The sequence below is a fragment of the Nothoprocta perdicaria genome, unplaced genomic scaffold (assembly GCF_003342845.1).
Source record: "Nothoprocta perdicaria isolate Ctin4 unplaced genomic scaffold, notPer1 scaffold_169, whole genome shotgun sequence".
NCBI classification, from domain to species: domain Eukaryota; kingdom Metazoa; phylum Chordata; class Aves; order Tinamiformes; family Tinamidae; genus Nothoprocta; species Nothoprocta perdicaria.
The window spans coordinates 1,426,512-1,453,892 of record NW_020454860.1 but is presented as its reverse complement, the minus strand read 5'-3'; the positions used below and the strand labels follow the sequence as shown (position 1 = coordinate 1,453,892).

At 38.3% G+C, this 27,381-nt stretch overlaps 1 protein-coding gene across 1 annotated transcript in view; it reads right to left on the bottom strand.

Moving 5' to 3' along the window:
• Positions 1 to 17,495, bottom strand: part of ZPLD1 (zona pellucida like domain containing 1) — a 32,498-nt gene extending 15,003 nt beyond the window's left edge. The window contains exons 1-3 of the mRNA XM_026035895.1: positions 17,398 to 17,495; positions 7,820 to 7,933; positions 2,314 to 2,534 (exon numbers count right to left, since the gene is read on the bottom strand). Coding sequence (XP_025891680.1) covers positions 2,314 to 2,534; positions 7,820 to 7,925 — 327 coding nt within the window. The 5' untranslated portion in view covers positions 7,926 to 7,933; positions 17,398 to 17,495. The remainder of the gene's footprint in view (positions 1 to 2,313; positions 2,535 to 7,819; positions 7,934 to 17,397) is intronic.
• Between the last annotated feature and the right edge of the window lie 9,886 nt (positions 17,496 to 27,381).

Genomic DNA, 27,381 nt, shown 5'->3' with positions numbered 1-27,381 from the left:
CAGTCCTCGGGCACCTCCCCTGCTCTCCAGGACCTCTCAAAGATGATGGAGAGAGGCTGAGCAATAACCTCGGCCAGTTCCCTCAGCACTCTTGGGTGCATCCCATCTGGGCCCATAGATTTTTGAGTGGCCAGTTTGCCTAAGTGATCCCTAACCCAATCCTTCTCAACTCGTGGAAGGTCTTCCTCTAGCCCATTTACATCTCTTCCCTTTGTGCCCTGCAGTTCATGGGGGGTCGTCTTAGCAGTTTCTTAAACTTTAGAAAGATGCTTTGTTGTGGAAGAATCATTTTGAGGGGTACATGAGGCATAACATTTGGAACTGAGTAGCATGGGATACATGACAGGCATTCTGATTTTTTTATTTTTAAAAAATAAATGAATAAAAACACACAGAGAACTCCTAGGATCTGCCTCTTGCTTAAAGAACTGTCTAGAGCATTAATAAAATTGACTACAGCTCTATCTAGCTTTCCTCCACTTGCACATAAATAAGAATTTGTGCCTGCCATATTATAGATCTAGGGTTTATCCTCAGTTCTGTCTGAAAATTAATTCTCCATAAAAGTAATGAAAAGGTAAATGGGTTTTTGTTGTGAGATGTTTGTAACACTTCAGTCTGCAGAAACTGAAGAGAAAGCTTTCCTGCTCCTCCATCCTCTGCTTGCGGCACAGCRTGCATAAGCTGAGGGAGAAGACTAGGAAAATCTGTTTTATTTTTAGCAGCTGCTCCACTGTATTGTATTCTATGAAGTCTGTTGGGGCCTCAGAGAGAGATCTGCCTAGCTGGACTGAAGAGAAGTTTTTGACTGTTTCTTTTAAATAGCAATCTCTTATAATTAAATAGAAAACTCCAGGAGTTTACTATGTGGTCAACTCCAAAGAGACATCAAAAGGTTCCTGTTTGTCACACTTTTCTACTCAAAGTCATGGGGGTTTTATAGCCTTCCAGAAAAAATGGGAAAAAAAAAAAAAAAAAAGAATGAACTACCTGAACTACTAGAGTTCTAAAAGAAAGTCCATTTCGAGACTAATACATCATAGTGCAACACAGAACATTTCAGCCCTGTTTGACATAGTTTTAGAATCTTAAAGCAGGCAGGTTATTTTGAAAAGTGGCAAGTATCTAGGTTTGGCAACAAATTCCAGCTGGAATGAGCCATAGAAATAATATATTTTTATAGTTGTATCGAAATACCTACAAAAAACTTAMAAGTCATCAAGTCATCACTGTGTGTGATGTACACACAAACTGTACAATCAGCCCCCTCCTTTGCTTTAGGAGGGTTGAGACTTCACATTTTTTTAGTATCCATAGTGATATATGTTCTCTGAAGAAAATGCTATTATACCGGTAGGAAACAGATATTGGAAGTCAGTTTCCGGGACAGATTCTGGTTCTAAAAATTCATCTACAGATAAAGATCATATTTGGTCATTAGCAGTATAAAGATGTTTGTTATCAGCACATTAAGCAGCAATATAAATGCAGACACTGAAGTCACACCACCAGGCAAAAGACCTTGGCACAGATGGCAGCAGCATACGAGTGAAGAATCAGAGCTGAACATATAAATCTGAAATTTCAGCTCTGCTTTTTGGTGTTTTTGTCATGAACCAAGTGGATAAGTTAGATCACACTTAATGGTTTTGCCAAACAACATTCAAAATTTTATTCAAAATTTCCTATTTTTTCTAGGTCATCTTGACCTGAGACCTTACCTGGAGGTGCATGATCTCATAGGACTACTGGCAGTGATGCCTGCAGCGGGCTTTTGCCCTAGCAGGGTTGGATATTTGGCCAGATTATGTCTGCCTTTTGTGATATTCAGCCCAAAATCAATGCCTTACCACAGACTGTAGGTCTGTCTGGAAGGCCCTCTCACAGAGAAAGGAAATAGGTACCTAGGTTCCTGATTAAACTTAACCCACTCTTAAAAATACTGTTTTCATTTTCTAAATTGTTATTTGAGACATTTTGGCAATTGTTATTTGAGACAAAAAAATGCTCAGCAAAAGTTTACATTTTTAGAGGAAAAAAAAATAATTCCCCCAAAATTTAAAACAATGAAAACCATACTTTCTAATAATGGCAAATTTATCTCCTACCATATCTTTTAATTAGCAACCAAGATGATACATTAACAAAGCAACCAAGATGATACATTAACAACTTTTTCTGCTCTGGTATATAGAGTATACTGCAAACTGAACAAGACCACACAAGCATCTGTAAGACACAGTGCTGCCAGGGCATACACTCAACCCTGTGCACCAAGAGCAATGCTACAATTTCACTTGGATCTCGTCTTACCACTAAAGTATTTCCGCAGGATTCCAAAGTACTCAGATTGATGATGAAAATGACCACTGCTGGAAAGGTGTTGTTATTGATGAACCCCCTGCAGTGAGCGTCCCCATGTTTCCCATTCAGTGCCAAATCTGTTTCAGAATAACCAGAAAAGAGAACTGTGCAAAAATTTATCTTCATAGTAATTGTCTGTACTCCACAGAAAACATTGATATCTCGTTCAGCTGCAAGAAAAATACAAGAAAACACACTGTAAGGAGATGTATTTCGGCTAATTAGCACAGAATGGTTCTAACATTGCTTTTGCGACTGGTGACCCATATAACCTTTTCAGCCTCGGTGACAGCAAAATCAGAATATAAATGCCAAAACCACATTATTTCTGAAAAGGAAAAGCAGTTTCATTTGACTGTACAACTTCATTAAAAAAAAAAAAAAAAGCATAACTAAAATATGGCAACTTAGCCTACTATGCAACAAAACTATTTCTCCTAAGTTCCCCACCACCTCATTCAATAGCACATCCATAAATCAAAGTAATGCAGCAGAGGCGAAAACACCAGGGGTTAAATATCTGCAGTTTGACTGAATAGCCCCCTTTGGAAACAGCAATTCCCAGAGACCTAAAGAAACTCGGGAGGCTGAGCCCTGCCTTCCAGGAAAGCCTTGCCAACACCTGGCATCAAAGCTGCGGGCGCTTCTCTGAGGTTGTCTAGAGTCCACTACAGTCTCAGGCTATACAGACTTTGAAGTACAATCAACAGCATATCAGAGCAATTTATTGTGGTATCTTCAAAGGCTTTTTTCTTCGTCTTTTTAAGAACTATCAACTTCAGCTTCAATCAAAAACCAGTTGGCTTTTGAGAGACAATGATCAATACTACAAAGTGTCTTTCAATTTTTCACTCTGTACATTATGATAGTACAAAAGATCTAAAAAAATAGCAATTATTACAACTGGTCCATTTTTGAACAATGGTAAACACTTCTCAATTAAGAAGGTGGCCTTTTATTTGACAATTCTGAAGACAGTCGTAACAATCTATATATACTTGAATGGGAAATGGAAAGCATCACGTTAGGATATAGGAATAAAATGATAGTTTGTTGAGCTATAGAACAAAATAAAGTAGATTTATTTAAAAAACCTTTCTTTTTTGTCTTTAGATGATGAGGGTGGTTTTGATTGGTTGGTTGGTTGGTTGGGTTTGGGTTCACTTTTCCTAATGCTCTGTAAAGTGACATATTTCACTAGGTTAAACACAAGCATTGCTTCTTTATATAACAACTCATTTACTGCATCTGCCCAGATTAAGTGCTATTAAAAGGGGCAGAACAACTTCRGTCAATATCATACCATTAAACCTGCTGAAATTAATTGTTTTGCTGCAGTGCCAGAACAGAGAGGACACAAAGGCTCCATTACAACCAGTGGGCTCTTCCTTCATCACAGAGGAGCACAGGCATTTTAATTTACACTGCTTTAATAGGGGCATCAACGCCAAACCAAGCACAGGAAATAACTGGCTAAACTCTCTTCTGAGCTACTGTGGTCTTCAACACTGCCTCTAGCACTTTACTGCTCCCATTTACCTTCAAAGAGAACAGCAGGTTTCAAGCAATTCACCAGAAAATTCTCCTGGTTTGTACATATATGTAAAACAATTTACCTAAGGTACAAAGGACAAGAAGCCACATGCTTTGGTATCCACTGTAAGGAGACTGCCATAACAAGATGTTATTATGATGGGAGAGACAGAAGGGGAAAGGCAAGAAGAGAAAAAGCCTATGGCACTTAACTGAACCACTGCACAAACAGTCAGATAGCAACACACTGCAAATAGGAAGAGTGATGTAATGTAGCCCACAATTTTTTAAACTCACTTCAAATGCTTTAAAAAGCAGGATATTACCTTACTGGTAAGGTAAGATATTGCTCTTTGATCCTAAGAGGATTGAGACCACACACACAATATAAATGGACCTCTGCACCATGCAAGAGGAAAGCCACTGTACCAGATGGTACCTTTTCCCCTACCACTCTACAAGGGAGTACTGCTGTTGAATTTGTCAATTCTGGACTCAAAAATACACAGCATTGGTTCAGAAGTGTACCTGAAACCAGATGCAAACAGAAATAATATCACATAAGATATTAAAAAAAAAGTCTTGCTCGCTTCTCTTGAATTAAAAATTTCTCCTATATGAGTTTAAATGAAAAAGCTTAGTTTCTGTCTGCAAACACTTCTTTTCTAGTAGCAGAGAGGAGAGCAGGTTGAAGGTTTGGTCACACAGCTCAGGCTTGACACRGCCTTAAGTGTACCAGCCTCTTTGTCACAGGGTGGCCATGAGGACAAAGCACTCTGCCTTTCTCATGCAAATCACACACAAAACACCATGTTCCTGAGGCACCTGGATACTGAGGTAACAGAGGCCATCTGGGATTAAGAGACTCATGATAACATCAGTAGACAAGTCTGCGGCCCACTCCTGCTATGCTTCCCCTCCACACATTACCAAGAATTGCTCTCCATCTAGCAGAAGATCTGACAATAGCTCTTCAGAGCATTGTGCACCTTTTTTAGTTAAATTATTTGGTCAAAGATACRTATTTAAAATCAGTTTTCTGCTCTATGTGAGCCGCTTCTTGGATTGAACCACTGCTTTGATAGTGAATTAAAATGTGGTGGATGTGCAAAATCTGCAACATTTACAACAAGGGTTTCATGAACAAAATCACTGGGTTTCCCTTTCTGTAGTCAGCCACGCTGCTGCGGTTCCGCTCTTCCAAACCACTCCAATACCAATGCTTTTACTTACTGCAAGGCAGAACTAGAGCCAAATTAACAATTGTCAAATGCTATCAGGAAACAAATGTGCTCTTCTTGCATCTTCAAATAATGGCAAGATTTGACATTACTGCATTTTCTCCAAAATACCTATCCTGTATTGTAACAATCCACAGAATTTTCTATCTACCAGGATGTTTTCTCTCCAGCACAGCCATTTCACACCTACACTCTAAAACAAAACTGTAAATAACAGAAATAAAACAACTGGAAACAACTGSCTGCCTAATTAGCAGGCATCTTACTCGTGCAGCACCATCCTGTACAGATGTCACTGAAATGGTAGTAAGAACCAAATTAGAAACGGATAAGCCACTGCCCCTTCACTGGGGTTCCTTTAGGAAGGCTTAATTTCTACTTTTTGCTGAGGACTAACTTCCTGAATTTCTGTCCTTCATGAATTTTAAGGGAAAAAAAAAGGGGAAGAGGACAGGGGGAGAGAAAGGAAAACATCTTTAACCAGCAACAAAATCTCTGCAATCTCTACCACAGGCCTCAGCCAGAAAATCCCCTCGCAGTCCATTTCTGGAATTCACATTGACAACTATGAAAAGCCATTATGCAGAAGAAATAAAGAACAGGGGAAAAAAGGGTCATATCCAAAGGCTCTGTGAGCAGTATCACAACCTCAAAAATCCAGTTTGGAAGCATTTTTGCTTTGATCTTCTTGTTCCCCCACTCAGTTCATTTCTGAACTCTGAAAGCAGTCAGTGGTCAAGGTCRGAAACGAGTCCTGGATCTAGTGAAATTATAGTGGACAAAAAGTCTGCCTTGCCCAGCACAAACTTCTCACCCATCTTCTGGGGGATCCTGAAGCCACAAAAAAGATCCCCACCCACCCCACAAAGCTCCGCGAGTCTCATTGAATTACACAGTAATTGCCCTCCTGCAAGCTGAAAATACTGYCTTCAGAAATTTCAGGATAAGGGGCTTTAAAATATAAAATAAAAATAAATAAACCAGCAGCACCACACAAACCTCACAGTGCATGCCTAATATAAGAGAACTCTTCTTCCTTAGCTCACAAAATCAGCACTAAAATGGCTAACTGAATTCCAGGCTTTCTCTTTACTGCTTGAAAGTCACAAACAGGAAAGCATATGGCTCAATTCTCATCTCCCATGGGAAGAAATCRGAAAAGGGTAAGGGAAAAAAGGGCATATTGGAGTCCATGTTTTTGCTTGTTTGTCTATTTTTGAGGTAGAAGACAATAAGCAGCCCCTAACAGCTCATAGTAATGGCTGTCTAAAATTCATGGGTATCACACTGCAAATATCTCCTTGATAGAGAGCTACTACAGAAAAATAATAAAAACAGAATTAATGGAAAACCACAAGCAAACAYAGAAAGAGGAATCGGAACTTCCCTCCAGCCGTTGAAATCCTCTCAATAAACTTGAAACTGTAGTAGGACAAAGACTGCACGAAAAACTATGAAATATGGATCTGACATAGATAGGCACAATCCACTCACACTTTTCCAGGGATGCTCATAAAATTTTGCCTAAGAAGGGAGACTTATAGGCATGTTTGTGAAAGATCAGTTAAACAGAAATTTTTGTTAGTGATGAAGAAAATCTGTTTGATCTTCTTTGCATGTCCTGCATTTCTCTACTCTCCATATTCACACCTATTAAGTATAAAAATAATCAAACCCGCTGTTGGTTTTTATTTCCACAAAGCCCCTAGCAGTGTGGTGCTAACACAGGTAACAGTAAATACAGATGGAAGGCTTTCTGATGATTCAGATTTAATAAAAGAACTAATCCTGTCTGGGGGGGAGAAAAAAAAATCAAAGCTATTATTATTCAGAAAAACAACAACAGTGAAAGGTTTTACAGCATAATAATGTCGCCACTAAACCATTTGATTCAATTGCTGTCTCAGAAAAACAGGATACGAATACCAGAAGGTATTTGCAGTATTATTATTCTGTCCAAGAAGCAGAGGAAAGAGGAAGAATAAACCACGTAACAGAGGCTAAAACATCCTTTAGCCAGGTAAACTCTGACATACATATTGCCAAGACTGAAATTTCATTTCCAGTTCTCATTGTATGGGGAGCTCTGGGCATCTATATCCCCAACACAATTTAACCCCTGTTTTTTCACAAGGGTATGAGTGTACTTTATATAGGATACATCCCATTGCTGCAGCTCTCCCTAGCCATAGGCTTAATGAAGAATTGAGTCATTGAATTTTGCCTTCAAATGCATCTTCCTTGAAATTTTATATATACTTTTTTTTTTCCAGGTATTTCAGTAAGAGGGCATATATCATATTACCTTACCCAATTAAAACATGAAAAAATCCCAGTTATAAGTGTCAAATTCTTAAATCCTTAATGAAGATCTCCAGCACTGTGACCACCAGTGAATGCTTTACACAGAATAAAGCTCTGGTAAAAGCAGGTCAAACTCCATGGGTGTCAGGGAAGTACTCTTCATTAATATTAGCCTGAATTTGGCCCATTGTGCATTAATAAAAATGTAAAGTGCAACATTAGAGAAGCTCATTGTCACTGAGACGTTTCACACTCATTAAATGTGAAGTCCTATCCCTAGGCACCACACAGATTTAAAGCTTCGTATTTAAAAATAATCCCTACTTTGAACCAAGACAATAAAGAAGCCATTACGAGGAAGTCTATTAAATACTTACCAGGAAACCTGCTATGAAGGTTAGCATCACAGTTGTATCCATTGAACTGAGCAGTCACCGAAAGCACTTTAACTGTCAGCAGGAGCAGTAACCATACCTGTTCCATTGCAAAACCTAGCAAAACATCAGGTCATTATTACATGCATCTGTTCATTGCATTAAAGACACTTACTGCAAACATTTAACACTCAGGAGGAGATGGTCTCCAAAGGAGCGGGGAATAAAGATCATAGACTTTTAAGAAAGGGGCCCACTTCTCTGCTTCCAARTAATGGGTGATTTCTATTAACTTCTATGGTGGTTAATTGCAACTTGCAGCAGAAGAGATACCACAAGATGGTATAAAAAAAAAAAGAAAACACAAACATACAACCCCTTCTTCCCACCCAAAATAAAACTTATTAATAGATTATGGAAGTGTTTAGGTATTTACACATTAATTGCCCTTTTTGGCATTTTACTTGTAAAAAAAAAGTTAGAGAAAGGATACTAAATTAGACAGAACAATAGTTAATTCATGCACGTCCTTGAAAACTGGCAATAGAGAGAAATGATTTGTTGTTTAATTCTCAGGCCTAAGAAGTTAGTCCAAGTCTAATGATCAAAAATCCAGTCTTTGAAGAATGCGAGCAAATGCATTGAGCTCACATACTGAGCCAACGTAGAAACTTTCATYTACTTAAATCATATCTGACAATCAGACTACAAAGATCAAAAACAAATAAGTTGTTAATATTTTCAGTAATTCTTTCTATTGGGAAAAGACCTGCAGCACAAATGAAAATAAGTCTGATTCACATGTATTTGTTACAAACGTCCCAAAGCATTGAGGGCTATGTCCATGGATTTAAGTATTACTTAATATATTTAGATATATTATAATATATTATATCTAATATATTATATCTATATATTATATAATATATTATATCTAATATATTTAGAGTATTTTATAGTCATATAAAACCTCTCTGCTAACCTGGAACCCAAATACAGCAGTTGCAAAGCTTTCAGTTTTCCTAGACAGAAACTGAACACCCTTACTGAGGAGGTTTGCTTTCTCTAACACCATAGATCTGGAGGTGTTGATGTCCTCTGAGTGGAGATCCAAACTCCTCATGGACACAAAGCACCTGGAGGCAGCCACACCAAGCATGGCAAGCAGCTATCATGCTTGCCAAGAGGAGCTGGCAACAGCACTGGGAGAGTGTATCTGAGCCCAACATCCACTCTTGTAACTGGATCATTTCTGGCTAGACAGGGGTCTGAGCTAAAGCCTCCTGAAATTCACAGAAAGGCTTCCACTAGATTTCACATCAGGATCACAGAGAATACAAACTTGAGATTTAAAGACTTGTACTGAGAGATATTAATGCTGGGATGCTCTCCTAAGTGCTCCTTAGCAGAAAACAACCCAACTAGACCCAACCATGGAGCCAAACTCTACCTAAGAGATCAAAAGGGCATTCAGACTCACTCCTGGACAACTCTACTCAGAAGTGCACGGAATAAAAATGGAATGAAAACACTCTGCTATAATTTCCTGGTATGAATTTCSTCACACAGGTGTACTTCTTGCTATCCTATGCAAAAGAAGTTTTGCTTTGCAACATTCACACAAATTCCAAATCAGCACTTGATCCATGGCAGTAACGTAGTCTCACTGAACCTCCAGGGGATACAGAGCACTAAACGAAAGCCATCTTTGACCCTCTACTCTTTTTTTTTTTTTCCCATTAGATCCCTGTGGAGCCTGACAACATCTGCAGGTAACGTTAATAAAGAATTATGAAAGCACATGCAAAGGAATAAAATTCTTAACTCGGTTGCTAAGAAACCTCTGCATTTTTCATGATCTGCTAACCCTTTCCATCACTCACAGGTGGAAAACTAGGTATTGTGTTATGGGCCTTTTTCCTTTTTGTTTTTTTTTGAATTATAAAATTTTGCATTCTATTTCAAAAGAAACATACTGACATCTCTCCTGTGTAACAGAGCCTCTCCTCTGCTTTACAACAGTTACTCGGATAAAGCACAATTATTATTCTGTTGTATATGAGCTAGCTTCCAGTGTCCAATATCCATTATAGCTGTAATAAATCAAAGGYAATTTACCGAGGTATAAATCTGACTTCAGTTTCTTAATTGCCATGGTATTTTCTTGCTACAAGGAAGAGGGGGGGRAAAATATGTATATATTTGAAAAGGATTTAATGATACTCAAAAAAASAGTGTTTTTACCTTTGYAATTGGTATTATTTTAGATGAAAAGCAGAACTTACAGTAAATTCTAAAATTCTGATTATTAATCTTTGCTGATGTGTTTCTGAGGAGGGAKAAAACATCCAGCATAAGTCAGACTAATACAACCATTAATGTTCTGCTGGCTTACTGGCTATTGATTCATCTGCGTATGGATTAACATGCAGATCCACATCACGAGCTGAGCTGACTTCTGCTCATTTTAGTTAAAAAAAATAAATAAAATAAAAGTTAGGAACAAGCTTTATTTATTTCTGTTGAGAAAACTGCATGGCCAGAAAATTTCTCTTGAGAAAATTGCATGGCTAGAAAGCCAGAAAGTACCCTAAGGCCACTCTTACTTATCTTTCCACCCCAAAGTAAAATCAGCAATATTTGTCATTCCTGTTTGTCCAGCCTGTTGCTAAARGCCTCCAGCAAACAATTTCTCAATTTAAAATGCTAAATTCCCAGTCTCCCTGATTTATATAGCCATCCTAGGCAAAAGATTTGTACCATACTGATATTGCTGAATATTTATCTCACTCAATTGACGAAAACAGAATGCTTTATCAAAATAGTAACAGTACACCAAAGTCTTGCTGTCATTACACAAACATGAAAAAAAAATTCTCCTTCGGGAAAAAAAGGGAGAAAAAGTAAATATTCAAGTGTCAGCTACAGTGCTGTTTACAATCCTGCAGCCACAGTCATGTAGAAGACATTTAGAAGGCCCTTCTACCAAATCTCCCTTTAACCTGACATGCAGTGTTTAGCTCTCCTTTGAGGGAAAAAACTCAGTGTTTCTAAATACATACACACACACACACACACACACACACACACACACACACACACATATATGTATATAAATATTGCCCAGCAGCAATATTAGCAATATAGTTGCTAAAATACAACTATAAAGACAGTTTCATCATTCAAAAAGAAACAATATCGTACTGCAAGGGAAATCTGATCCTTTCAGGCTCTGAAACTCTTAATAGACAAGCCGAGTTTTGCTGATATACTGGGTACATTTTGCTGACGTACCCAGAGCTCTCATTGGGGTTCTTCTTCTCTTCTCCCATTTTTCTATGCTAAGCATCTTCAACGAACTCTTTTGTTTTCATAATCTACCACTCTTATTTGTGACACTCCTCTGTAGTACTTAGGAGCACTAAAATCTTCTCATAGCTACTTAAATCATTTTACTTCTGTATATTTCCACATCCACCCATCCATCTTTAGATCCATCTTTAGATCTCTTCAAAATAGTTTTGGCATTTTCTATTTAGGAAAGGATGTACTTGGAAATGAAGATGAGATTTCGTGTAGGATTTTCACTGACACCAAAAAAAGTTCACTTGATGACTAACTTGAGCTCTAATGACAAAAGAGATCTTTAAAGACAGACTACAGAAAGAGATAATTGGGGATTTAAAGACCTATCAAAACTGGTTAATAAATAATTTAATGAACTGTGATTCATTTAGATTTCTAATACAACTGATAACAAGAGAGAAAAAAAAAAGAAAAAAAAAAGAAAAAAAGAAAAAAAGAAAAAAAGAAAAAACACTTCCAAGTCCAAAATATTTAGGTTTCAATGGAGTAAAATGACTAATTTTTCTGCATGCTGAAGCAGACAGGTTATGAATCTCTACTTTAAGGTTATTTATATATTCAGGACTGAGTCATACTGCAGGTCTTACTTTTCCATACTGCATGTCACTGAAGAGTACAAAAAGGTAAACAGTTGCAATGCACTCTCCTCAAATTAACTTTCACCATTTTATAAAGCCTTCCTTCTGCTTTCACAAATCTTCCCATTTCAAAAAGTGTGCACAAATTTCATAATAAAGATGTTTATAACTAAAACAAAGGCCACTTTGCATTCAATTTAGTATTTGATTTTTGTGGAACACCGGTGGTTTTGCCTGCCTAGACTCCCCCTTCTTCCCCACTCTTGTATCACCTGACATTCATTTGTCCTCTTGCCTTTACTACCTTTCTTGAGATTCAAAAGGATCTTCAGAAAATTTCCATTACGAACAATATTCACTACTGATTGAGCCCTACATTTTCATGAAAATTCATTTGTGAGACAGTCCTGACTTCTGCGTATTATCTACTTCACATATTCATCTGTATTTTATGAGAATAAATTACTATTTATTGCTTGTGCTCCATCTTCCATTCACAGAATGCAACAGTTCTACAAAATAACAAGTTAATATTTATGCCTCCTTATTGAGTAAGATTTTCTAACAGAAAATAATTAAAGGGAATAATGAAAACCGGACTGAAAATTGTAGATGTGATATACTCATGATAGAGTTTGGTGAAACATTTGAAAGCATTTCATATACACCTGGTAACTGCCTAAATGCTCCCTAACAGCGTGTATAAGGTCCCTACAAGTAACAGAACACAAATATTACTTTCACTCATAAAAATATTTCAAAAGATAATTTATATTACTTGATGGGCAATATATCTCACAGTCATCTCAAAAYGGAATACTTTGTCTTTTGGCTTCTGTCGTCTCAGCATCTGCACTCTCTTGTATAGTGTGAATTACATTAACCGTAGCTTTGCCAGGTCTTCCACAACTGCTTTCCTTTTAGACCTGTGCTGGGTCATTTGCCRTCATCTAACTGGGGGACATAAAGAGAAGAGCAACCATCTACCTGAAATACTTCATCAGTAACACGTATACAGTATGTTATAGCTGAYTATACAAAGTAGTGTTTTCACTGCAGTCTTCAATTCCTTTTCTTTCTGTTCCTCCTTGGGTCTTGAGATTCTGATAAAATAGGACTTGGAAGACTTGGAAACTTAGGGTACCCATTTTGAACAATGCATCACCAGTGATCCTTTCATTTTTCAAAAGGCTTATTAATAGAAATAAGGGCATGACTTTACCTGAGGTGCAAAGAATTTCTCAGGATTAATAGATGTATCTATACCTATATCTGATAAATACAATATATAGCATATATATAGCATGGTATAGATATATCATTTACATATAACAATATATATACATATAATGCATAAGTGCATACACACACACATATATATACACATAATAAAACCATCAAGGTCAGTACTTTCCAAAATGGAAGGCTGCAAAACCTAACCAGCAACATAGTCAAACCTGCAAACAAACTTGTAATCCCAAAAGGGGAAAAATAGGCTAGTTTTGGTTTGGTTTTAATGGGTAAAGTGTTTACTATATCCCTGGTTAGTATACTACCTATTTACTGTCTGTTCAGCACACATTGATTTTGGTTGTTAAGCCCTACTTAAGCCTCCACTAAAATTAAGCGGAAGCTTTACCTGAACAGAAACTAAATTATAACTAACATCTGAAATGCCAACAGATTTTATAAATGAAGCATGTGCTTATGGAACAATTTTTTGACAATTTCTTTTAAAAATAAAGAAATAAAACGGGGAGGGGCRATGGGGAGAGGGGAAGAGRAAAGGAAAGAGAAAGACATTATTCTCTGCAAATGGAGCCGCACAAAAATTACTAGATTTCAATCTGAAGTGTGGTCAGTTTAAAAAAACTTCAAACTGGACTAAAGTGCTACATGGAAGACTGAAGTTCAAGACCATAAGCAGRTTTATATGCAAACAATTCACAGTTCTCTTACAAATTGAAAAGTAATTCTTGCCATTCTAAGCCTTGCTGAACCGAAAGATACACCTTAGTCTTTACAAAGTCTATTAATGGCAATGGAAGTTACATGTTTATGATGAGTGGACAGTCAAAGGCATTATACACACACAGTTCAAAATAAAATAAACACGTTCTCTTTGTTCACTGTTGTTAGAGATCTCTGGATGCACTGAAGTTTTATAATCTGTTCTTAAAAGAAATTACTAAAAAAAMCCTAACCACATATTTACAAGGTAAAAAAACAGAGTGATCAGATGAAGGACTATATGAAACATTTCCAAGAAATCCATGCAAAGCAGTACAACTGAGGACATTAACATTAGATTAATACTGAAATATAGTAATTAAAACATAAATGTACCCCACAGCTATTTGTGCAAGAGACCAAACATTTTGATTTTCTACATTTGCTTTTAAGATGCCTGAAATGGAAGAACAATCTGTTTGTCTTCCACTGTGTGCTAAATAGAGTTATTTTAGCTGTTTCTTACATCCATTAGTAAAATACACTCCAAATGTTCTGGCTACCTTTCCACCATCCTATTCCAGATTATGTTATTATAGTTATGCTTATAGCAAAGAAACAGTTGAATTCTAATTTAAAGACAGCCAGAATACTTGTTTTGCTGTCTCACAAAAATTATTTGAATAAACTGTTTCACAGGGAATACTGTCAAGACGTATTGAGACATTTAAAAGGCCTAAGGCCTCTGGAAATGCAAGTCTTTTACAAATCATAACCATCATATCCTACAATAAAAGTGGGTAAGTGATACTACGCATCTGATGGATAGGCTAAACATTTCAAATTTACATTTGAAACTAGCTATTTCTCACTCCATGGCTATTAGGTGCCTCAACAAGACATGAAAAGATGTATGAAATTCAAAAGTGAAAAAAAAATCCTCAACCACAAAGGAAATGTAGTCCTTCCAACTCTGCTGTTCTTCCAACTTGCATGAATTAATCACTATTTCCCAAAGGAGATTCACAGAGATATGAAGTGCAAAATGCTGTCAGTGAGAGGAGATCTGAGAGGAAAACTGGGCTGATGGAAATGATTTACTGGACTCTAACTACATAATTCTGAAAAACAAAACAGAAAACCCTCTTACTTCCACACTCTCCACATTGCCTACTGAATAGAGGAGAAAATAAATGAATAAATAGGCATAGCAGGAGACCTAAAGTTCACTTTAAGATTTGAAGACTGATGCAGTAATCGGAAAGGATCTTCTTAGCCTACAAAGTTTCAACTTCTCTTAATCATTAAAACCCATATGGATTGACTTTTTGCCCTTAGCTCTGAAATTTTTTGTTTGCTTGTTTAAACTCTTGTGTATTAAAAGCTAGATCCCTTAGTGTAACTTTGGTGAACCCAACAAGAAATGTCAAGAATATAAATTTACTGCAAACGAACAGCCCATTAAATTCACTGCACACCTGAACTGATATAAAGCTAAACTAAAAAGTAGTATTGGATTTTCCAGTCACCACTCCGGCCAAAAGAATATCATTAATAAGAAAAAAAATTATACTTAATGATTAAAATTAACAGATAATGGAACAAGGACCGTCCTGTAATCAGCCATCATACGTCACCAACTATGCATTGGATACTATATATAAAACAGAAGAGGACGGCTACTTTTTATTATTATTATTATTATTATTATTATTATTATTATTATTATTATTATTATTATCAAAAGAGTTGGTTAATTAATAGTTTGGTTAATTAATCCAAAATAGAATTCAAAATAGAAATGAAGGAAATGAAGGATATGAGTGAGATGACTTTTCTCTCTTGCTCCTATTTTAAATTATGTTCCTTGGTCAGTTTTAGCAGAGAGATGCCAATTTACAAATTAGCAGGAGGCTGAAGTCTTAAGATCTTTAGAATGAAATTCATGAGCAACAAACAATCCTGCACGGGCAAGCCAGGAGCATCCCCAGATGCCGGAATGAACAGGATGCTTCTAAGCTTAAAATACATTCTCAAAGCACACAYGTTTGGTCTACCAATTTTCTTCTCAGGCCACCGATCATTATGGGGTCCTATTAGCTAGCAAATTTACAGAGACCATCAAATCACTTGATATAGGCCACCAAAGAGTCATCAGATGCTAATGGTCTTCGGATGCCTCTAACCATGGTCTGGATTCAAAGCCACTGAGCTAGTAATGAGATACTTAATCCTATTGCCTGTCCCAGGAGCCTTGCAGTCACACGGGCAGATAAAGACCTAAATGAGTAACACTACTTAATTACTTTTTTTTTTTTTTGTAATCTTTTTGAAGACAGCAATATAAATATAAATCTTCAGTAAATAATGCTTGGCGTCACTAGCAAGTAGATTATACAGCAGCCATCTGGTTGCAGCTTGAAAAGTTATCATTAAAATAAGGTTTCCCTGACAAAAAGCAGTAAGTTTATGGCATCAGGCTGACTTTAATTTCCCTACTTTAGGAATAGAAATTATGCAATAAAGTTGTAGAACACACTGGCAGTACAGTATGGCCTTATCTAATCATCAAAAGATCAACAAGTTTGGGATAAATAATGCTGCTAATCTCTCCCCCTAAAAAAGTATCCAATACTACGGGTTACCTTTGAAATTGGAGCATATGCTCGGTGTTCCCAGGTTTATATCTAAAAAGACAAAATTTTCTATAGTGAAATAGAAAATATTCATTTATGGATATTTCTTTCACCATGTTTTGCGTTCTGCTCAAAAAAAAAGGCAAATCACAGTTTGAAGTAACTTGCAAACCAAACTCTAAAACAAGCCTGAGGGATACTGCTCAGGACTTAGATGAAAGAAAACCAAGTATGTGACACGCTGATAAAGTGCTCTTTGATCTAGAGCACACAAGCAGGGCTAACAGACCCATCTTTTACTGCTCACAGACTACAATAAAGTTTCCTTTTGCAGTATGTAGCAAATTACAGTAAMTACATCAATTTGGACTGTATCAGTTCACCATCTTAACCAAAGACTTGATTTCAAATCCCTGTATCTTCACTCAAAAATATAATCATTATTATTACTTTTTTTAGAAAGGAGGAGTGATTATCATGTCCAGTCACCTTTGTGACCGGAGACAATGTCATCTCCACTAAACAAACTCATGTCATTYGACTGCAGTGGGAGACAGATAAGAAGCCTTGCTTATCAAAATTTTACTCCATCAACGCAATGATTATGATAACCAGCTGACTGACACCACAAGCTGGATAACATTGTCTCCTTCGGGCAATTGTTCCCCTCCTGCAAGCACCTGGATAAGGTCTGAGAGGTAACTGCAGCACCACAAGGGGTTTGTAACCATCTCCTGCTCACATTAGGAGCACATGTCTGGTCTGGGTACTTTTAAATAAAAGCTAAGTTGAGAAAGAAATCACATCTCTCTTCACAGCTGGATGCTAATTTGCTTTCCTGTTTTCATGAGCTGTTGCCTGTGAACTTCTTCCCTGACCAGCTCCTACTGAGATTTACCAGTGAGGTTAACCTTGCCTTATAAGTGATAAGGAGAGGGAGAAAGGAGAAAAAAAAAAAAAAAGAAGAAAAAAAAGGCAATGGATAATTTGATTTTATGGATTTTACCATTATTTTAATAAGTTCCAGGTGGCTGACATGGTGGGCACTTACCCAAATTCCCTGTAGCTCTTGAGTCAGCTGTACTCCATCTATCCTGTGCTCCTGCATGTGACCAAGTGCTCAACTTCTCTGCCTTGCAGAACTTTTTCTGAAAACACTCTGAGCCTGTGGATGGGGGAGAAGAGACTCATTATGAAAAATCTTTTTAAAATAGGTCTGGATTGTAGATGGGAAAATTTGACAGGTCTCAGAATACTTTACAAGCCTGTTCATCACCAGACTGAAACCTGAGCAGGATCTTTATGGTGGCTTTTTTCAGTCCTCCACCTCTTTTTTCTTGCAGCCTTTTGATCTCCTTCTTTCCACTGTATGAAGATCTCCAGAGGTCCATATGGGGCAAACAATCAACCTGGAGAGATTATTCTGTCATCAGCTTGTTGAGGGAAAACCTTGTCTTCTTAAAAAGAGGGGCGGGAGGAAGGAGCGAGAGAGAGAGAAGCACTGAGATAGGATCAGTAGCTAGTCTGGAGGGTTATCAATGTACCCTTGTGTGCTGTGAGAAGTGCCTAGCTTTTTCAGTTCTGGGTTAAATTCATAGCACAAAGCAAAACAAAAGCAAAGAGAGCGGTATTTCGTGCTGCGACGAAAATGTGATATGGGGGTGTCATTGTGAATGCAGGTGTCAACAGAATGATAATTACTAACAGGACATCCATGCACACAAAGCCAAGCATGCACAAAAGCGAGGATCAAGCTGCTAGAAACTGAGCCTGCTTTATAACATCTCCCCCTGTATCTCTGGAATTTGGGMAGGGGGGTGGGGGTGCTTAGCTCCCTTTTGGTGCATTGGATTAATCCCTCCTCCTGCCTCCTTTCATGCCCTCGCTTCTCCTTTCAGCTGTCTGTATGTGGAAGCCCTACTTATSATTTAGCCAGGGAAAATGGGAGCTCACAGCCCTTGGCACCGCAGAGGAAGCCTTGAGGCATCCACATTTGCTGGGGTTTAGAGGATTTTTTTAGAGCAGAAAAGCYTTGCTTCTGCCATGCCCGCACCTAGGCCAGGCCCTCTTCAACATCAAATCAATACTGAGCGCACCTGCATGGCGAGCCTGGCAGGTCCTTAAGAGCAGCAATGGCAATGTATGGTGACTTTTAACGCTTAAGTGTCCCACAGGGGCACCAGCCTTGGCAAAGCAGCACTGCAGGAACCCCTAAAGACTCCCAAGTCTGCACATCCCCCCAGAACTTTTACTGGATCCAGCCAGAGTTTTGTTTTGGGAGGATCCAGTCCATAAGAACACATTTCTGGAGAAGACAGGTACCAAAGGGCTCTCTTCTGCCGTACACTTCTAAGTCTTCATTCAGGCATGCGACCTATAATGTTAGTATTGGTTTGGCTGGGTAAGTACTAAACCTGACTTTACAATATGAATAACATAACATGGCTTTGTCTAGGGCAGCCTTGGCCCAAAAAGAGGTGTATCAAAGGAAATCCAGCTACGAAAGGTTCCCTGCTTTTACTTCACATTAAGTGTTCCGACAGATATGATATCTTGTCACATAAATCCCTAACAAATTACCTCAGAGTGACTTCAGCTTCATAAACAGCAGCATTTAAAGCACGGTCTACCCTTAAATAGTAGTTTCCAAAGCACAAACCTTCTGAGATATATTTTTTAAAGATTCAATCTCAAAAATCATCCTTTGCCCTTTGGCAAGATGACTAAAACCCCCAAATCATCTCTGGACGCCGCGTGCAGTGTCGCGGCATCGTCCCTAACAGCAAGGCCAGCTTCGGCCACCCTGTGGCTGCTTCCCTTCACAGGGGTCTGAGGGCAGCGAAATCCCGGGCCGGCTTCAGAGCTGTCACCTCATCTTCTCTTAGTGCAGGCCAGAAGCCTGGGACACCTGCAGAAAAGCACATACTGAGAGAGGGTAAGTGCCCGTAGTCGTGTGCTCCCATCCCCAAACAGACCACACAGCTTGGAAGGGCAGCRGTTCAGCCCTAAAACTACTCAGGTTTCACAGGGAAGAGGAAAACCAGCTCCAACATATTCCTGCAGTAGTTAACTGCACTCGTTATTTATAGAGAGTGCCATCAACCTCCTGTCCTTTGTAGAAACAGGCACTTCACCACTACCCTACTGGACTATAAACGATCCAAAGAACATGCTTCATGTGCCCATAAAGAGCAAGCTTCTCTTTCAAGTTCTCCATAAATAACAGTATTCACCAATTTCATAGCTATATAGCGTGTTATTTATCTACCCTTTAAATTTAAAATGAGAAGAAATCCCTGTATTCATTAACATGAAACAATAAAACAAACTCAAGCACTTCACTGTTATTCCTCAGAGGAGCCTCCCCCCTAGTATTTGATTCTCTAATCTTATACGACATATTTGTAGAGAAATTATTTTTGCTATGTGAAATATTCAATAGTTCTTTTTTTTCCCAGTGTTGTTCAGTACAATTTCAAACAGTTGTTCTAGATAAAGTGAGTAAGAGCATAATACCATGAATATACCAGATAAAAAGCAAAAGGTTTGCTCAACACAGTTTCCCAAATGTGCTTTATTATACCTATAAGAACATCTTGCTCATTTCAAACTCTAAATCTGTCTCAATTCCGCCTTTKTTTTTTTTTTGGAGGGAGGAGGCAGAATGTTGTACGTTATTTGATACTTCTAAAAGATAATTYTTGAGGATTTTTGCACATGGTTCGATTAGAATTTTTAACCTTTAGTATTTGAGCTTTCTCTTTTTCATGCAGGAAGAGACAAATGCATAAGCAAAACTACTTCTCCTCCCTTCTTATCCAGGATTTAGGAAGGCCTCACTCACCTGCGATTTGCTTTTGACATCCAAGTATCTGTACATAAATTAAAAAAAAAAAAATCAATGGGAAAAGAGTACAATTCCAGCAAGAGAGCAAGTACAAAAAATTGTATTCATAGTGGAGTTAGAAAGGGTCTATAGGGATCACCTAGTTCACCTGGAACTCAGCCTCTCCTTTTATGAGAGGCTTAACCATCTTGGAGGTTCCTTAACCTCCTTGGAGGTTCCTTAACCATCTTGGAGGAGTTTTGCTGGGGTCACTCCTGAAATTTAATGTCTCTCTTGTACTGCAGCGCCCAGACTGTCCCAGCACTCCAGACACGGCCTCACCAGGGCTGAGTAGAGGACAAGCATCACTCCCTTGACCTGCTGGCAACGCTCTTACTGATGCATCCCAGGAGACCATGGGCCTTCTTGACCACAAGGGCACATTGCTGGCTCATGGTCAACTTCTTGTCCACAAGGATCCTCAAGTCCTTCTCCACAGTTACTTTCCAGCAGGTCAAACCCAGTCTGTACTACGGAGGTTATTCCTAGGAAGGTTATTCCTCCCTAACGGCAGGACCCTGCACTTGCCTTTGTTGAACTTCATGAGGTTCCTCTCTGCCCATCTCTCCAGCTGGTCCAGGACCCTCTGAACGGCAGCCACTCCTTCAGTCTGGGGCATCAGCCACTCCTTCAGTCTGGAAAAATTCACACGCATGCTAAATTAGGGTAATGATCTCTTCATGATACAATTTCAGAATTAGCCACATTAACATTTCCCTTACAGTGATAAAAAAAAGTGTATTTAGAGAAAAAAAAATCTTAATCAGCAAAGGAAAATCTTATGCTATGTCTCAATTTTCACCTACTATGCAGTCGTGGAAATATCCTACATTTTATTTTGTTAGGTTTAGGCCATTATTAGAACACTACCATGAAATATGAAACCCCATCCATGAAATACAAAACTTAATAAATTCAGCTTCTAAGCAAAGAAATCAAACATTTCAAAACAAATTATTCTTTAATTCTACAACTCATCTGAAATTCCCATACTCCGTTCAGAGTGAAACATTCTTAAGGATGACTTTGGCTTGTTAGGAACAGGTTCTGATGCACACCACTTGCCAGATGGTTGGCAAAATTAATTCTGCAGTCTGAACAACCTTTTAAGTGCACAATTCAACCAAAATATATTTCCAKTCTTTGGAAGCAGAGGAATTTGATACATGATTAGACAAGTAGTTTATCTGGTCCCATGTCCTGTCTGTAATATAACCCAAAGCCAACTTATTCAAAAAAAAAAGCTCAGAAAAAAAGCAGCATGCTGGAATTGCATCACCTGAAAAAGTCTTTCCCACGCACACACACAAAAACGGATTATATTTAGATCTTAAATTTAGCACAACAATACACCTTATAGCCATTACTACACAGCACAACAACTTCACATGCTCTCGTTTCATCTTAAGTCACTAATAAAATATTTTAATATCATTAATAAAATACCTCTGTAAGACTACTTACATTCTTCTTCCACTTTTGTTTATTAATTCTTATGTTAGAACAGATATTAAGCAGGCACATTCTCAAGGATTTCCTTTCTAAATACCATCATTATCAATAGAGAGCCACTATGTCCCATCCCACCTGCTGCTTTTCCTGCCAGGCCTGCACTGGCACTTTCAGGTCTCTGTGCAAAACAATGAAATTTTGGAGGCCTCTAAACATTTCATATTCCTACTCCAGCTGCTGTGTGTCACTCATTTGTATTCATTCGCATTTAAAAATCTACACATTTTGCTTTCCTACTCATTTCTCAGTATCCAGTCATTTGGTAAAAGCTACTCACACTCCTACTCAGTTTTCTTTTATGAATCATCAGATTTATTTAGTAGCAAGGCAAAGCAAGGCAATGCAAAACATGCAGGCATTTGTATTCTTTCTATACAAAATCAGTGCTTTCTATATCTGCAGGAAAATAAACTTACCATACAAGAGAAAATTTTGACCACATTTACCCATACAAAACCTTGGCTTAAAAATTGCAATGTGCATTTACACTATTGACATCTAGAGAGAGAAAATATTAGTTTTAAACAACTGAACAGCATTCAGTCTCAGAGCCAACTAGCTGACAGCTCCCCTTGCCAAAACATCTAACGCAAACTGTTGGCAAAATGCAGTGAACACATGAGAAAGACAACCATGAAACTATACTCGCAGTGAAACATCATAGAGAACCAAAATCCAATGTACACAGAGTTTTATCAAAAGTAATAATATAACTCAAATTAATGATAAATACTCTTGACATCACTCAGTTTCATCTAGGTAAAGACCATTGGTGTATAAGCCCCTGCTAGTCATACTAACACACAGCCATATACATGAGATCCATCACTCCAGTATCAGCAGAAGTAAACTTGAATAAGGAAGAGTTGTGGTAACAAACTGTGAATCATATTTAAGAAACCAAAAACAAAACTTTAGAAACAAAAATAATTCCAGCTTCTCTGGCTTTGTACATTCTTCCAGTGCTTTAGAACAGCATAAAAAAGAGTAAGTTTCTTGCACTGAAATTACTCTTCCTATAACAATTTATTTCCTTTCTAGACCTCTAGGCCCACAGCCACAGAATCTACATCCAGCTTCATACGTGAGTTTCAGCTCACCAGAAGGRTGTTTTGAAAAATGGTTTTTATGTTGACCATAACAGAGCTGGCAGTATGCCGCAACAGCAAAGCTGGAATGAAACTTCCTGTTGGACTAGGGCCATTCTTACAGACAATTTTGCTTTATCCCTAAATCTAACAAAAAATAGAAATGATTCCCTTACCAAACACTTGCCATCTCACCATTACACTGTCCCAACATGCACACTTTATGAAAAGTTTGTTTGTGAGCCTAGCTGTTCCAAAAACATTTTCAAACATACACACACTTTAAACAGTCAGATTAACTCTAAGCATTAATCTCCATTTTTTTTAAACTGCAAGAAACTCTTGTCTGAATCCATTTCCAACTCACATTTCTAACCCACAGTCCATATTCCTCCCCTTCAAGATGTAGTTTATAATCTTCCACTAATCTGAACATTTTTCTTCTACCAAGGCCTGCAGAATGAGATTAATTAGAATCAGATGAGAAAGAGGGGATATTTTCATTCTGAAAACAACATAAATGAAGTTTTCTTGCTTAACAGCAGAGTCCCTCCTTGCCTCCCTCTACCATTAGCTTCTTCAGCTAACTGCAGGTATCACCAGCCTTTCTTTGGCAAAAGAAATACTTGTCCCATTAAGTACTTAGAGGAGTGAACAGATTCTCCCATTCAGCTGGCTCCCCACACACTTGCTGGTGCCGAACAGTGTATCTTGTATTTCTGAGAAAGGGCCCTCACAGAGAGCTTATTTTCCTCTAAGTGGTTTCCTTATTTCACCCGTTCCCAAGTTTAGTGCTAAGTTGCTGAAAGATTGCTTCATTCACATGATTAGGCACCTGTTAGTCTCTAGAGTATAAGGTGAGTGAGGCAATAATTATTTGTTTGAAAACTATGGGGAGCTTAGTTTGCACTGCAAAGAAACATGCTTGTATTTTCCATTATTTCAGGGACAAATCCCAAAGTCTTCATTTCACTTTCAGAGACTCAGCAAATGCTCACAATGGTGAAAACCCACCTGCAAGCAGTCCCAGTTGCTGCTCATGTTCAGCAAGAGCCTGAACGGAGGAGGAGCAAGTGGGGCCCCTCGCCACAGTYGGTGCCGCCGCGGGGAGCGCGGCCACGAGCGCATGCACTTGGCTTCTCCAAGGAGCAATGAGAACTCAGCGTAAGGTAGGATATGAATTTAATGTACTTTAGTATACGAAAAGATCCCTAAGCTGACCACATTATTTTTTTTAAAAGCTTTTACTCAAGAACAAAGTGAGCAAGCAAGGGCAGAGCTACTACAAGATGCCATCTCCCATGTTTGTTCAAGTCTAAGATCTCTTCCAAGATCTTTTCTAAAATTACCTTCCTCAGGGCCTTTTCAAGGTAAATATAGCTCCCATTTTGTTTACTAAGGCACTTTTCTATCACTTAATGTGAAATGAAATCTAAACAAAAACACATTTAAGTGCCCACAAACTAGTTAAGAAGAGGAAGACAAGAGTGAGAAGGAGAGGGGGTGAGAGAGAGATGAGATTTTTTTCACAGAAAAGTCCTGACCCGATCCATCTAGACTGCACTCAGTCTGGAGGAAAGGAAGAAGAAAGCTCACTGTATGACCTCTATGAAYGAGATTTAAGATGCATGTTCATTATTTTGCAGAAGGGATGCTCACAAGGATCAATATGCCATCAAGATAAAAGAATAATATGTGTTGTCCTGAGAGTTGGCTAGAATTTTCCTTACCGTCAACCAGGGAATTAAAAACAGTGCAGGAGGCATATTAAAACTGTGCTTTTATAAGCTTAAGCAGTAGGCTGGAAAATGAGTTTTACAAAGAGATAATGAGCTCCCAAATCATAATTTGCCAAGGGTGCATCAATTTAATTGGTCTTTAGATCATCTGTGAGCACGTGGCACAAGAACACCTTTCTGCTCAGGACCCTCACCAAGTAAAGCCACACACCAGAACAGACTCCACAAACACACATGGAGTAGTCACTGTAATGGCTCAGCAAGGAAAGAAGAGATAAGGAATTTGCATCAGGAAGATGGACGTTTCTTGGTTCTTGTCAGAGCTCAAAAGCAAAGCATTTTCAACTCCCATTCAATAAACATTTTGCATCCATGTTCGGGTATCTTCAAAAAGACCCAAGGGCAAGTCTCAATAGTTAATCACAAAATCAGTCATGATTGGGGTTGCTCTACCAACCCCAACCCTCCTTCGCACCCAGTAACCATTACAGCATATACCCAGCACAGGCAAGAGCACACTGAGGGTCCCTCCATCAGCTCAGGGAGATGCCTCCACATGGAGACATCTCTGTCACATCTGTTAGGTCAGAAAAAAATGCTGTTTGTTTAGTGACAATGGCTTTTGTCCCCACCCCAACTCATACTGAACTATTCACGCAAAGATCATCTACTTAGCAGCTGGCTCAGAGCCCAAAGCACTATCCTGAGACCTTGGAGTAGAGGGGCATTAAAGCAGGGTCTGTGCCACCTTAGTCAAGTAGCACAAACAGTGGAGTAACAGGGAGCAATTACTGCAAAAGTAGACTTCTATCATTATAGTCTAAAATTTGTCCTACATTACACTGAAGTAATTAAAACCAAAACCTTTTCAGTCAAGGACATATCTGGGTAGTTCTTTTATTACAGCCTCCAAGTAAGAGCCACGTACATATCTACAACCTTCCCAGGTCAGCCTTGGTCCTCCCACCTTCCTCTCCCAGTGCCACCAGCCCAAAAGGGGCCTATGATGAAAGCATAGACAGGATTCATCAAAAGACTCATTAGGAGTAGATAGCAACARTCTTCTCAATCAATAGCTAGATCCATACTTTGCTCTTTTTGTTCCTTTACAGATCTTATTTGCAATTAACACTAAATTAAACAAAATTTTATATTAACCCTGACTTGTTTCACCTTGTAGAGTTTTCATTGTATTTGTTTGTGCTTTGCTCTTGCCACTGAGTTAGGCTGATTTGGTACTAATACACTCTCACACTCTGTCATGTCATTTCTTTAGGTGCAATACGTACTGTTTTTTTTTTTAATCTCCTTAATAAGAGTTATCTTCTTGTCAAGACAGCAAACTATTCCATTTATTTGGGCAAAACTCAAAAGTGTTTGCCTATAGGAGTTAACCATATTTTCAGGAAAATAATTTAGAAATGCTGTAGCAGGAGAGGCACTAAACAAGCAGGTTTTTTGTTTTGAAGTTCAGAAATTTATCACTGGGAATTAGATTGGCTTCCCTTCCTCACCCCAAAGGAAAGATCTTTATAGGGATTCTGCCCTTTGCATATTCCTTTTTTTCATCCAGTCTGTCACATCTCTGCAGTACTCATACATATTCTAGCTTGCTCATCCCAGGGGAACATGAGGTTGGGCTCCTTTACCCTATTAGGTGGAAAAATAAGACCATGCATGAAAGGGGCAGAAAGGGAACGGATTACAATAAATCCTATTACTCACTTTTACTCTTGGTATTGTTTAACATGTATTTTAATGGCGCAGTCCACCACTGAAAGAAACAGCCTACTTCTTTGAGTTCTGAATTGACAGAACGAGGAGAAGTGGTTGCTTTCTTCTGCCTTTCCTTGCTCATTAGCTCAACAGACTCATGCCCAGACTCTGGCAGACGTGTGCACRGATGAGAACAACCTCCTTTGAACTGCCACCCTCAGAAACAGGAATGATCGTGTCACCTTTCCTTGCTGCTACATCATGACTACCTGTAAAAGGACACCTCAAGATTGAATGTGGAAACATACTGGTGTTACAGCAGTAAAAAGGATCTTCACATTAATTTTTCATGGAAGAAAAGATAAAAATCAGACAACTACAACAAAGCGGAAGTTCTGAACTTCTCATTCACTTTCTCCAAGAAATAGACAGGAAATTAATGCTTGAAAATCTTCATTAGTCTGTATATTACAGAAAGACACTGTAGGTTAAATATCAGGATTGCCTGCTAAGTACCATAGCAACATATTAAAGTAAATGCTATTGTACTAAATGAAAACATTCTGAACCACTATGATTAGAGCTACCTCTTTTAAACAATCTATAAAATCAAGGAGCGAGAAAAACGCTTCCTCTCAAGAATTACAACTCTGCTTGATCCATCTCTTCCCTCACGGTTAAGTCCACGGCATTATTTATTCATGCGCTTTAATCAAGATCGCCGCACAGAAGTCATTCCGTCTGAAAGGGCACAGCACTAAATGGAGCAGTAGCAGATCCTCACAATTCACAGTCTAGGTGGACGTACGGCCATGTAGAAAATTAGCCAGACACAGGCAGCACGATGCAGATGCTGCTGAGGAACAGTCATAGGGAAGGTCTTTATGCACACGTATGTATACACACATAAATGTATAAATATATGCATAATAAATATACATAAACATATATATGCACACAGACATATATATATACACAAACAGCATATAAAAAAAAAAAAAAGAAAAAGAAAAAAACAACACCAGAAGAGCTGGATTTTGACAGCCCAGCTGCAGACTGATTCCCTGGGAATACTGCCACTGCTGTGAACCATA